Genomic DNA, 12,124 nt, shown 5'->3' on the forward strand with positions numbered 1-12,124 from the left:
CAAGAACACGATGCTGAAAGTCAATCAAGTCAGAAGGTGGTTCTTTAGAAAAATTGACAAACCTCACAGTGATTAAGAAAAAGGTCAAATTCTAATAACTGAAGTCGGAAGTGAAACGGGGACTTCATGACACTAGCGCTGCCAAAAACACGCTGCGCGGGCCTAGACACGCAGAAGCCATCCGACGAACCTGGGCTGAGGGACAGTTACAGGGACAACGGGCTGATGCTTCGGGGTTCCAGTGTCATGACAAATTCAGTCCCCAAAACTGCCCTCGAGTGAAGGAGACAGAGACCTCTCGGCCAAACACAACATGTGATCCTGGACCGTGGAAAAAAGTTGCCGTGAGAGACACTGAGACAACTGGCAGGTTGCGAGCGAGGCCCGCGGGCGGCCGTTCACCACCAGGAAGCCTCCCAGCTGCCGGCCCGACCTGTCGCGTGACTGCCCTTGCTAGTTTTATTATTTTTTAAATCAGACTTGCTATTTTGATTTTACACAGGAGAAAACGAGTAGATTAATTTCATTAATTAAATACAAACAGAGAAGGAAAGAACACATGCAGCCTGAGAACAGTGAGCTTTGGGGTTTTTCTTGGGTTAGCAACAGAGCCGATCAAGATAGTCACAAGCCAGCCACTTCGCCCACTTTCGGATTCCCTGGAACGCCCCTTGTGTCATGCCGATGTCACCCGGTTCGTCTTTGAGCACCTCTTGCATCTGGCACAAGATGGGACTGGGTATCCTCGTACTTTTCCTGCCCAGACCTGGATTCAGCCATTTTTTAGGGTCCCCACACTCCTTTCCGTTGGGGAATGGACAGTATTTAGAAGACAAATTCTGAGCGCTCGGGGGGCTCACTGCCGCTGTTATCTCTAGGCCTTTCCAATGGAGAGCGGGAAAATACGCCTGCGCTTTCAAGTTCAACGCCACTGGGTCGGTCAGTGAGCTATTGACTGTGAGGCTAATGAGCTCCTTCTAAGGTTCTACACCGAGTTATACACTATTTCTAAATTTCCCTTAAAGAGACCCCCCAGAATTACATAAGCCTCACGTCTCACAAGCACTATCCATCGCTGGACCCCTGGGCCCTCACACAGGGCCTCCCTCACGTTCTGCAGCACAAGTCCTTATAATCTTCCTCCACAATGAAAACCTGATTCCCAAGACCAACCCCCCCCCCTCTTCCTCAAGGACCAGAATCAAGGCAAAAGTTCACAAATCCCTTTTTTTTTTCCATCCTGGGATCATTTTAAAGAAGTGACCTGGGTCATGGTCCCTAAGAGGAGTCCAAGAGTCTAAAACAAATTTGCCCACTGACTTCGAATTTTTTCATTTCAATATAGCACCTTTTTAAAAACAATGTATTGGGGTGACACTGGTTAATGAAGTTATATAGGTCTCAGGTGTACACGTCCCTAACACGTCATCTGTGTGTTGTATTGTGTGTGCACCACCCCAAGCCAAGTCTCCTTCAATGACTGTCCTTGTTCTTAGGAAGTCCACACCGGGCACAAGGGGACATCATGTCTGCAACCTATTCACATACCTCAGGTTCAAATGGATCCCGGGCAGAGTCCGGCACTTAGTTCTAAGCTGGAGGATCTTTAACTAACCGGCCTGCTCCCTGTCAAAGCTCAGGTCTGGGCCTTGACTCTCTCCTTCCGGGAAGACCTCTGACCCAGGAGAGCTCCTTGAAGTCCTTGAGTGCACAGGGCCTTGGCTCAGAGCCTGGGCCCTTCGGCTGTGAAATGGACAGTCTGGCCGAGGCTGTGGACAGAGCAAGGCCCACCCGAGAAGCAGACACCCGGCTGGGGCTGCCCCTCAGAAAACAGGCCCGTTCCCTGGGCTGGGCCTCTGCGTCCAGCCGCTTGCCCTGGGAGAGCCTGGCTCCAGCTGGCTGCCGCCGTCGGCCCTTTGAGACCCAGGTGCTTTTCAGCAGGTAGGATGCCAAGTGGGCCTGAAGGCCTCTGGGCCTGGACGCCAGGCCAGGAGGGGCCAGGGCCCTGAGCAGGGAGAGCTGGATTCCCAGCCTGCCTGTCCCCCGCCTGGGACTAAGGCTCTGGTTGGGCTCCCTCTGTTCCCCTGTGAGTCCCAAAGTCCCCCCCTGCCTCCATACTACCTGAAAGAAGGGCCCAAAGCCGATTTCAAGCACTCACTTGTTCCCTCACCCCCCTGGGCCAGGAGGTGTCACGGAGCCACCTGAACAACCTCTCCCTGCTGTTTGCTGGGGTCAGTGACTCAGGAAGTAACAGACCTGCTCCCAGGTGAGGTGGGTCAAACCTGGCTGTTCCTGGGGAGAAGCTCTGAACCCCACCCGACTCCCCCCACTTTCAGCTTGCACCTGAGCCCAGGGCAGGGACAGGGGCCCCCAGGAGCCCCACAGAGGGCATCAGCGGGGCGCTTACCTAGGAGGAGGTGCAGTTCACCCAGCGGTGGGCCCGACTCTGGAGCCAGCAGACGCTCCACGTGATCCCGCCCACGAAAGGGCGTCATTATCAGGAGACCCTCACCTGTGCCCCGCACAGCGCCCCGCCCACTCGTGGGCGCCCGCCCGCCCACAGGTGATGGAAATCAGGGCCTGAATTCCTGCGAGCAGCTCCTCTCTGCCCTGCACGGCCCTCTGCCCTCCATGCCCGGCTCTGGGACACCCAAGGCCAGGTGCTGGCACAGCAAGTGCACCAAGCGAGCCTCTTGCAAGGGAGCCTTTGCCAAGGCGCAGGGGCACTGCCCGCCGGGAGTCTCTGATCCAGCCAAGGTCAAGGCCAGCCTCGCAGCGCAGAGCCCTGGAGAGGGTGCAGTGGGCTGCTGGAGGCTGCTTTCTTGGTGGGGGTTGGGGAGCACACTGGGCCTGGCACAGAAATCCACATTTGGTGATGGCTGGTGTTGCTCAGTGCCCATTTGATGGTGGCTCCAAATGGGTCATCTCTCCGTTGTCCTCCCTTCCAGAGGCCTCACAGCCATGACAGGGCATCACCGACCTTCCTGCTCTGCAGAGGGCTGCCCATCTCCTTTGAAATGTTTGCCTTTTTCCTCTCTTTGGCTCTCTTTGCTCCCCTCCCTGGGCCACAGCGATTGAGAGCGTGGGCTCCAGCTTGTGGCACCCTGGCCTGAAGCCAGCCCTCCTGGTACCAGGACCCAGGCTCAGAGCTGGCCCACAGGGAGCACTCAGGAAGGAAGCAGAAGGGATGCCTCTGAGTCTCCACTTCCGCACATGGCGCCCTCTACAAGCTTTGCTCCTTCCCTGGCCCCCTCCTGGCCTACCTGGCACCCTTCTTCCTCCAGCTGAGGCCAGTGGGCACTCTCCCAGACACCCACCCTGGCCTACTGGACCCAGCTCCTTATTTGCCTGACCTGTGTCAACCTGCCTCTTCCTGGAGCTCTCCCCGGGCGGAGTCGGACACACGGACAGACACACACATGGTGGCGGTTGTCAGCCGAATGAAGGACCATCTTCCCTACCCAGCAGCACACGGCAAGGACAGGAGGGTCTGAGGCTCAGGGCCAGGTGTGCTTTATTACTTAGTTAGTTCCCACACTTGACTGTCCCAAAGCCGGAACCAGAACACCCACATGCCCTCATTTGTACTTTACAAAGAACAGGCCACCACAGCCTCCCTGAGACAGCCCCAGAGCCTGAGAGCACAACTGCTAGTTCGAGAACTGGTCATCCTGGCCCCCACCCACTCCTCCTCCTGACCTCTGACCTCAGGGAAAAGAGCAGACACTGCCGAGACCCAGGCCCACCTGGTCTCCTGCTGAGCACCAGGGCCCATGGGAACTAGGGAGCCCCAAAGTGGTCACTTAGTCCTTCCCATGGCCCTGCCTTCAAAAGGGCATGTCCCCTTGGATGAAGAAAACAAGGCACAGTCGTGAGGGGGGAGCGACGCCAAGGAAGAGTTTGCGGATGGGTGTCCTAGACACAGGTCGCCGACCCCTCGCCTCGCCTTCTCTGACACTTGCTCCCATGCACTATGGTCTGGGGCAGGCAGAGGTCCATACCAGAAGCGCTGGGGCCAGGGTGGCCCTGGTAGGAGGTAGCTTGGCCCCTGCCTGTCTCCCCGGTGTCTGGGAGTCAGGGTTAAGGCCACGTGGCTCCCACTCCCTTTCCCACAGTCCTTGGCCAGCCCGGCTCTGGGTGGGGCAGTAGTCAGCCCTGATGAGGGGCTCAGCTCCGGTAGCTCTTGAGCAGGTGCCCTGCGACGACCAGTCTCTGGATCTCACTGGTGCCTTCATAAATCTCAGTGATGCGGGCATCTCGATAGTGCCGCTCAGCCGGCATCTCCGTCACGTAGCCCATGCCACCCAGGATCTGAATGGCCTAAGGTGAAAAGCAGGGGCTCAGGAGACAGAAGACCCCCCCACACTAGGTAAAGACGGGCAGGATGAGCCACACAACAGGATGGGCTGGGGGAGGGGCAGCTGATACTACGACTCAACACCTGGGGCCTGGCCCAGGCACCACGTTGTGCACTGGGGATACTCACCTGGTGGCTGATGGCAGTTGCGGCCTCCGATGCAGCCAGCTTGGCCATCGCTGCCTCCTAACCACAGGGGATGGTGGGGTCAGAAACATTACCTTGGGGGCAGCCCCTAGCACATGACCCCTCAGCAGGGGCAGGCCTTGGAGAGCCTCCCCTTGGAGCAATAGGAACTGGTACCCCACCCAGGCTTCTCCCTCAGTCCCTTGGCCCACCAAAGGGCCCATGCTGGGGGACCCCCTCCCAAGAGCACCTTGGTGAAAGGCTTCTTATTGTCCTTCAGCATGGCAGCGCGCCAGGTCAATAACCGGGCACTTTCCAGGGCCAGGGCCATGTCCGCCAGTTTGAACTGCAACAACCAGGCACCAGCCCACCAGTCAGTAGTTGCCCCTCCCTCTCTCCAAGGACAGGGGGGAGGAGACAGGGGAGCATAGGAGCAGGTAAAAGCTCGTCTACCCAGAGTTCCCTCCCCAGTGTCCAGGTTAGGCTCCTGAGTCTCCACCTTGTTACCTGGATGCCCTGGAGCTTGGTGAGGGGCGCCCCAAAGGCCCTGCGATTCTCGGCGTAGTTCACAGCACAGTCAAGGGCGGCCTGGGCGATGCCCAGCGCCTGGGAGGCAATGCCAATGCGCCCCATGTCCAGGGTTTGCTGTGGGGAACACCCGTCAGTAGCAGGCCAGCTGGGCGCCAGGGCCTGACCCAGGGCCCCACCCCGCTGCCGGGCTCACCATGGCTATCTTGAAGCCCATTCCCAGCTCCCCCAGCAGGTTGTCCTTGGGGATGCGACAGTCCTCAAAGATGAGGTTGGCCGTGGATGAGGCCCGGATGCCCAGTTTGTCTTCCTTCTTCCCCAACGAGAGCCCAGGCGTTGGCATGGGAACCAGGAAGGCACTGATGCCCTGAAAGAGCAGAAAACCCACTGCCTTTCCCAGAGGCGGCCCTGGGCCACGCCCCTCACGCAAACCACCCAGGCACGGCCCCGCCCCTTCTCCTGCCCTCAGGACCTCGGCCGTGACGCCCTCTGCCCTCTGCCGGCTACTCCGGGGAAGGTGCAGACACCAGCCCGGAGAATGTCAGGCAGGGGAGGAAAAGGGGGGAGCTCCAAGGTGCGCCGGGGCAAAAAGAGCTCCAAGGCCCAGGAGATTTGGATTTAGAAACTGAAATGACTGTAGCCCAGAGGTCTCACTGGCCCTCTCTGGGGTCCCCACCTTGTGGTGCAAGGATCTGTCGGTGCTGGCGAAGACCACGGTGGCTGAGGCCTCCCAGCAGTTGGTGATCCAGGCTTTGGTGCCATTCAGGACCCACGAGTCGCCCTCGGCCCGGGCGGTGGTGGACGCGGCTCCCGCATCACTGCCATTCCCTGCCCCGCAGGCAGACTTGGAATCCAAGGCCACCTCCACCTCCCACCACCCAAGGACATAGCTGCCAACTCAGCAGTGAACCCAATCTCAACCCCCAGCTGGTGAGCACGACCAGGCTCCAAAGAGTCTGGGTCTGGGCCCTGAGAGGCAGCTCCCAAAGCATGCAGAATCGAGGGGGGCGGCGGGATAGTCATGCAGCAGCTTCAGGCCAATAAAGGGACCCCAGGGCCAAGTATCCCTCCCAGTTCAGCTGAGGTGACCACCCAAGTCGGCACAGGCCCTAGCTCCTGCCTCTCCGTGGGAGGCAGCCAGCTCCAGTCTGGCTCTTGTCACCCTGAGTCTGAGGTGAGGGGACAGGGAGACGGCTGTTTCACTGTGATACCTGGTTCACTGAGGGCAAAGCAGCCAATTTTGTCGCCGCTGGTGAAAGGCGTGATCCACTTCTGCTTCTGCTCCTTGGACCCAAACTTCAGGATGGGCCCCAAGTAGAGGGACTGTGGGGACAGAGGGAAGGAGTCACAAGCCTTCAAGCCCAGGCACACCTGCCAGCCCATGGATCCCTCCGCAAGGGATCCTGTTGTCTCCAGAGCAGTAAAGACCAAGTCCAGAGGAGGTCAAGAGGTGGGAACCAGGGTCTGGATGTTGGGACACATGGCCGAGTGCCTGTTGGTCCATAGGAGTCCAGGAGGGGAACTCACATTGTTGACACTCATGATGACTCCAGTGGAGGCACATCCCCGGCTGATCTCCTCCATGGCGATCGAATAGGCCAGGTAATCAAGGCCAGCACCACTGAACTCCTCAGGCACGTCCATGGCCAGAAGCCCAAGTGCGCCCATCTTCTTCACCTGGTCTCAGGGAAGGATGTCACGGCAATGGCAGCCAGGAGCCAGTGCCTGCCCTCAGCACACCTCATTCAAGCGACCCTGTCCCACACTCTGCACTGGCTCACCTCAGTTTGCGGCCACAACCAATGAGCAGGCAGAAGGCACAGGACGCCTTTAGGAGCCTCCCAAGATGAGCAGCATGGCAGCATAGTACCATAGTGACCTTCTTTCAGTCCCTTAAGCACACCACACCACACACATTCCCTCTCCCAACCACAGGGCCTTTGCACATGTGGTTCCCTGTCAGTAATGACCTATATCAGCTAGGTATTATCTCCTCCTCCCCTTTGGCTCTCAGCTCAAGCACCACTTCTTGGGGCCGCCACTTCTGCCTTTACTAAGTCAAATCCTGTCATCACACACTCGCCGCACCTGTGCTTGTCCTCTGCAGTGATTCTGCAGCGGGAATGTCACCTATTACTGTGCTCGTTTTGATTAAGGGCTTCTCCCTGACCAGGAAGGCAGACTGTGTTTTTGCTCACCGCTATATTCCCAGTGGCAGCGAGAGAATGCATGAACGGTAAGAACTAGGGATTTCTGATTTAGAGTAATGGTAATAGTAATGGTGAACTATCAAGCGCCTGTCTACAATATGCCAAACTCTGCGTAAGTGCTTCGTGTGTACCCTTTTGTTTCAATCTCTTTATGAGAATGAGGCTGAGTTACCCTCACATCACAGGTGAGGAAAACGAGCGTGTACAGGAGACAACAGATCGATGTTTCCCTAACATCAATGTTTCTCTCACTCTATCCCTCTCTCTCCCCCCCTTCCTCTCTCTCTAAAATTCAATAAAAATATATCCTCAGGCCTGGCCAGTGTGGCTCAGTGGTTGAGCATTGACCTAGGATCCAGGAGATCATGGTTCGATTCCCAGTCAGGGCACATGCCCGGGTTGCGGGCTTGATCCCCAGTTGGGGGCGTGCAGGAGGCAGGGGATCAATGACTCTCATCATTGATGTTTCTATCTCTTCTTCTCCCTTCCTCTCTCTGAAATCAATAAAGACATACTTAAAAACAACAACAACAAACAAACAAACATATCCTCGGCCCTAGCCTGTTTGGCTTGTGATTAGAGTGTCAGTCCGAGGACTGACAGTCCCAGGTTCAATTCCAGCCAAGGGCATGTACCTCGGTTGCAGGCTCGATCCCCTCAGGGCTCACGTTAGAGGCAACCAGTCGTTGTGTCTCTCTCACATCAATGTTTCTCTCTCTCTCCCTTCCAATCTCTCTGAAAAGCAATGGGAAAAATATCCTCAGCTGAGGATTTAAAAAAACAAAAACCCCACGTGTCCTTAGGTGAGGATTAAAACTGGCACGAAAGACCAAAAAGGTTTACACTGTCACCAGTCTTTTAGTCAACAAATATCTACTGAATATATCATATACCAGACCTCTTGCCAGGCTTGGGGATACAGTGGAACCACCTTAAACCTGTAACCACAAATGTCAACAAATAGAGAACACGATAGCATGGGAGGGAGCATTCTGACTGGAATCTGAGTCTGGCCGAAGACAGACTTGGGTGGGAGCCCTAGCTCTGCAGTTCGCTGGCTCCATGACCTTGGGCACATTACTTGATCCTCTCACCAATTTGAGTTTCATCAACTGTACGTGTAACAGTAGTACCTTCACCTCATTGGACTGTTGTGAGAAAGAGATGAGCTAAAATTCCCAAGCACTGAGAACAGTGCCTAGCACATGGCAAGCGTGCTTCAGCTTTGAATATTATTAGCACAATGCCTGGCACATAGAAAGCACATTGACCATCCACCATTATTACTGTTATACCAAAAGTTAAATCCTGGCTACAGCCCTCATGCTGGACAAGGGAAACTTCCAGAGCATTTTCTGGGTCCTAAGATCCGCCTTAGGGTTCCCTGACCAGAGTCTCAGTGTCATTGGCTGTCACTGTCACCACTCATCGAGGAGGCGAGGGCAGACCTCCATCCTGGGCTGCTGAGGTTGGTACTCTCACCTGAGCCGCTGGGAAGCGGTGTTCCTTGTCTAGCTGGGCCGCGATGGGAACCAGCTCCTTCTCAGCAAAGTCCCGGCACGTCTGACGCAGCATCTGGTGTGTCTCGGGCAGTTCCACAGACTGGTAGATAGTATGCAACTGACGACGGAGAGCTGCCAGCAGGAACAGTGGGGGTCAGTGAAAGGAGAACCCAAGAGGTCTTGCATATTAATAATAACATAACAGTGATCCCCAGTGGTTCTCAGGGATGCTTTTGCCTCCCAAGGGACGTCTGGCAATGTCCGAAGACATTTTTGGTTTTCACAACTGAAGGGGGAAATGGTATTGGTATGGAGTGACAGACACCAGGGATGCAGCTAAACATCCTACAATGCACAGGACAGTTATCCGCCCAAAATATCAACAGTGCTGCCGTTGAGAACCCCCCTAATAACTGTTTACAACGCTGGCTGAACACTGCATACACTATCCCCCTCAATCCTCAGTATACTGCCGATGATACGAGCACAGCTCTGTGACCTTAGGCGAGGATCTTAACCTCTCTGAGCCTGTTATATTCACTGTGGAGGCCAACAGTATTGAGTATCTGGGGATAAAAGGGTTGAAAAGGTACTAATTGTAGCTAAAGCACGTGGCCTGGCAGAGACGGCTCTCAAGGAGGGTTCCCTTTATTTTATTACTCGGGGTGACTGGGTCTCACCAGGCAAAGGAAGCCCTGGCCCTGGGTGTCACCGCAGCTCCAGCTGGCTTGAAACGACGAAATGGGAAAAGAGGCGGCATTTCCTGAGTACCTGCTACATGCCAGGCACCGTATTCAGTGTTTTACACACCCTGTGATTTAACCCTGACACCTCTACGAGGCCAGGAACACTACGGCGGCGTCGCGGTCCTTGTACACACGGGCCAGTCGGGGCTCAGGCGGCTGTGTCTGGCCCCAGGTCACAGATGCAGAGTGTGGGCTCCGCCCCAGGCCGGGCTCCGTGGGGAGGGCGCGCCCTGAATCTCCGCTGGGGGCGAAGGCAGGGGAGGCGACGGCGAAGCCGCGGCGAGGACGGGGCCGGGGTTGGGTGTCCGAGCAGGCGCGCGGGTCGCTACCGGGCCAGACTGCGCAGGCGCGCGGCGCAACCGAACTGGGGCAAAGGTCACCCGCGCTCCCGAAGCGGCCCCACCTGCCCGCCTACCCGCCGCCGCGCAGACCCGGCTCCCCGGACTCGGCAGCCCGGGCCGCGGCCGCGCCCCGCGGAGCCCGAGGACACTCACCTCCGCGGATGGGGCCGCAGGCCCGGGCAAGCATCGCGGCGGCTGCCATGGAGGCCTGTCCACGGTAAACGGTTTGTCCTCGACTCCCGCCCGGGGCGCTTGAGTTGCGGCTGCGGGGGGCGGGGCCGCGGGTCACGTGCTCCGCCCCTCAGGCCTCGGGGGCGGGGCCTGCCCCGGCCCCTCCCGCGCTCCGCCTCCCGCCGTGGAGATAAAACCAAACCCTCGCACCCCTGGGAGGTGTGGGAGGTGGGTTCTGGTCCGTATCTAAAAGCCCATCTAGCCTAAAATGCAGTTCCGCGGCCTGTGCAGCTCTACATGCCTGCCCCCGCCTCATGCCCACCCTCACCCGGCTTGTTCAAGCCAAGGGGCCTTTGTTATCAGACCCCTCCGCAGGAGTGCTTCATTCAGACCTCACTCGCTGGAGCCTGCCCTGCCCCCAGGAGTGTTTCTCCCGCACTCTCTCCACCCCATGGCTTGTTTTATTTGTCTCACTTAGCATCTGAAATCTTATCGAGTCCCGCAATAAATAGCTTACGAACTCCGAGAGAGGCAAAGGGTCTTGCCTTGCTCTGATGCTCAATATTTAGGCCTAGGGAATTGGGTTGCTGGGAGGGAGATTCCCCCCCCACCCCCCGGAGGTTGTGAAGGTGGGGTGGCACTGTAGTCCCATCTGTCTCACTCCCAGTTGTCGGGCAGAGTCCCATGGGAGCAGGGGGCCCTTCACCCTACCCAAGAAGCTATGGCAGGTTCACTTGCCTGGCAAGGTTCTTCTCTAGGCACAAGTTGAGATTCAGATTTCCACACTCTCCCAGGCACCCACACATCCCTCCAGCTGCCTTTCTCACGCCATAACTCAGCCAGGCATCTGTCCCCAGCACTGACTCACATGCCAAAAATGGTCTTCTGCTGCCCTTCCACTAGGTAACGACACAGTGAGAAGACACATTTGCTGGTGCCTTGATCTTGCACTTCCCAGCCTCTACAACTGGGAGGTAAATTTCTGTTTATTTATTTATTATTTTAAAATATATCTTTATTGATTTCAGAGAGAGGGAGAGAGGGGGAAACATCGATGATGAGAGAGCCACTGACGAATTGCCCCCTGCACGCGCCCCCCGCTGGGGATCAAGCCCGCAACCCAGGCATGTGCCTTGACCAGGAATCGAACCTTAATCTCCTGGATCCTAGGTCGATGCTCAACCGCAAAGCTACGCCTGACCGGGCTATTATTATTTTTTTTTAATCCTCACCTAAGGATATGTTTTTATTGATTCAAGAGAGGAAGGGAGAGAGAGAGAGAGAGCTATCAATGTGAAAGAGAAACATCGATTGGTTGCCTCCTGCACCCACCAGAACTGGGGATAAAACCCACAACCTAGGTATGTGTCCTGACTGGGTATCGAACCTGCAGCCTTTTGGTGCACAAGATGATGCGCCAACCAACTGAACCACAAGGACAGTGCCTCTGTTTATTTTTATTTTTTACCCTCACCCAAGGAATGAGGATATTTTCTCCGCTGATTTTTACAGAGTGGGAGGGGGAGATAGAGGAGACAGAGAAAAACACTGATGTGAGAGACATCGATTAGCTGCCTCCCACACACATCCCAACCAGGGGCAGGGATGGAACCTGCAACCCAGGTACATGTCCTTGACAGGGAATCAAACCCACCACCCTCCAGTGCATAGGCCAACGCTCTAACTACTGAGCCATGCCAGTCAGAGTTGTTATTTTTAAAAAAATATTTTGTCTTCTGCCAAGGCCTTGCTCTACTTCCTAGAGATCAATCAAAAGATAGAGCAAAGTCCTTAATATGTTACCTTTCATATGTAAGAAATGCTTAAATTCAAAAGAAAGCCTCTAGTCCACAGCCTTTCCTTCCCCCTTTCCCTCAGGTGCATTACTTTGCCCTTCTCTTTCCTAAGCTCCAAGGGCCAAACGAATGACTGTCTTTGGCAGGTGCTCTGAGGTCTTCCTCATCTTCCCATTGCCCCACCTGTGCAGAAGAGGGAAAAGCACAGGAGGAATAAATGAGTGGTATTAGTGGACAGGGGCCAATAATTGCTTCAGATACCGCGTATCATCTAAACCAGACTTATTTTGAAATTGAATTGTTTGTGACCTTAAACATGGATATACATTTTATATTAAAGGTGTGCA

At 55.9% G+C, this 12,124-nt stretch overlaps 1 protein-coding gene across 1 annotated transcript; it reads right to left on the reverse strand.

The window, feature by feature from the left end:
• Positions 1-3,359: 3,359 nt before the first annotated feature.
• Positions 3,360-10,050, reverse strand: ACADS (acyl-CoA dehydrogenase short chain). Its single transcript, XM_087828414.1, has 10 exons — positions 9,964-10,050; positions 8,704-8,855; positions 6,539-6,688; positions 6,223-6,334; positions 5,688-5,839; positions 5,208-5,378; positions 4,991-5,128; positions 4,734-4,829; positions 4,487-4,543; positions 3,360-4,320 (listed from the first exon to the last, which is right to left on the reverse strand). The coding sequence occupies exons 1-10, from the start codon at positions 10,010-10,012 to the stop codon at positions 4,168-4,170; spliced, it is 1,230 nt and encodes a 409-aa protein (XP_087684540.1). The 5' UTR covers positions 10,013-10,050; the 3' UTR covers positions 3,360-4,167.
• Positions 10,051-12,124: the final 2,074 nt, after the last annotated feature.

The sequence above is a fragment of the Miniopterus natalensis genome, chromosome 20 (assembly GCF_054644295.1).
Source record: "Miniopterus natalensis isolate mMinNat1 chromosome 20, mMinNat1.hap1, whole genome shotgun sequence".
NCBI classification, from domain to species: domain Eukaryota; kingdom Metazoa; phylum Chordata; class Mammalia; order Chiroptera; family Miniopteridae; genus Miniopterus; species Miniopterus natalensis.

Excerpts from the sequence above, each read along its gene's own strand:
- ACADS (XM_087828414.1), bottom strand. The coding sequence starts at position 10,012 with ATGGCAGCCGCCGCGATGCTTGCCCGGGCCTGCGGCCCCATCCGCGGA. Across the intron at positions 6,335-6,538 it reads TCATCATGAGTGTCAACAAT|TCCCTCTACTTGGGGCCCAT; the intron begins GTGAGTTCCCCT and ends CTGTCCCCACAG. Across the intron at positions 4,321-4,486 it reads CAACTGCCATCAGCCACCAG|GCCATTCAGATCCTGGGTGG; the intron begins GTGAGTATCCCC and ends TTTTCACCTTAG.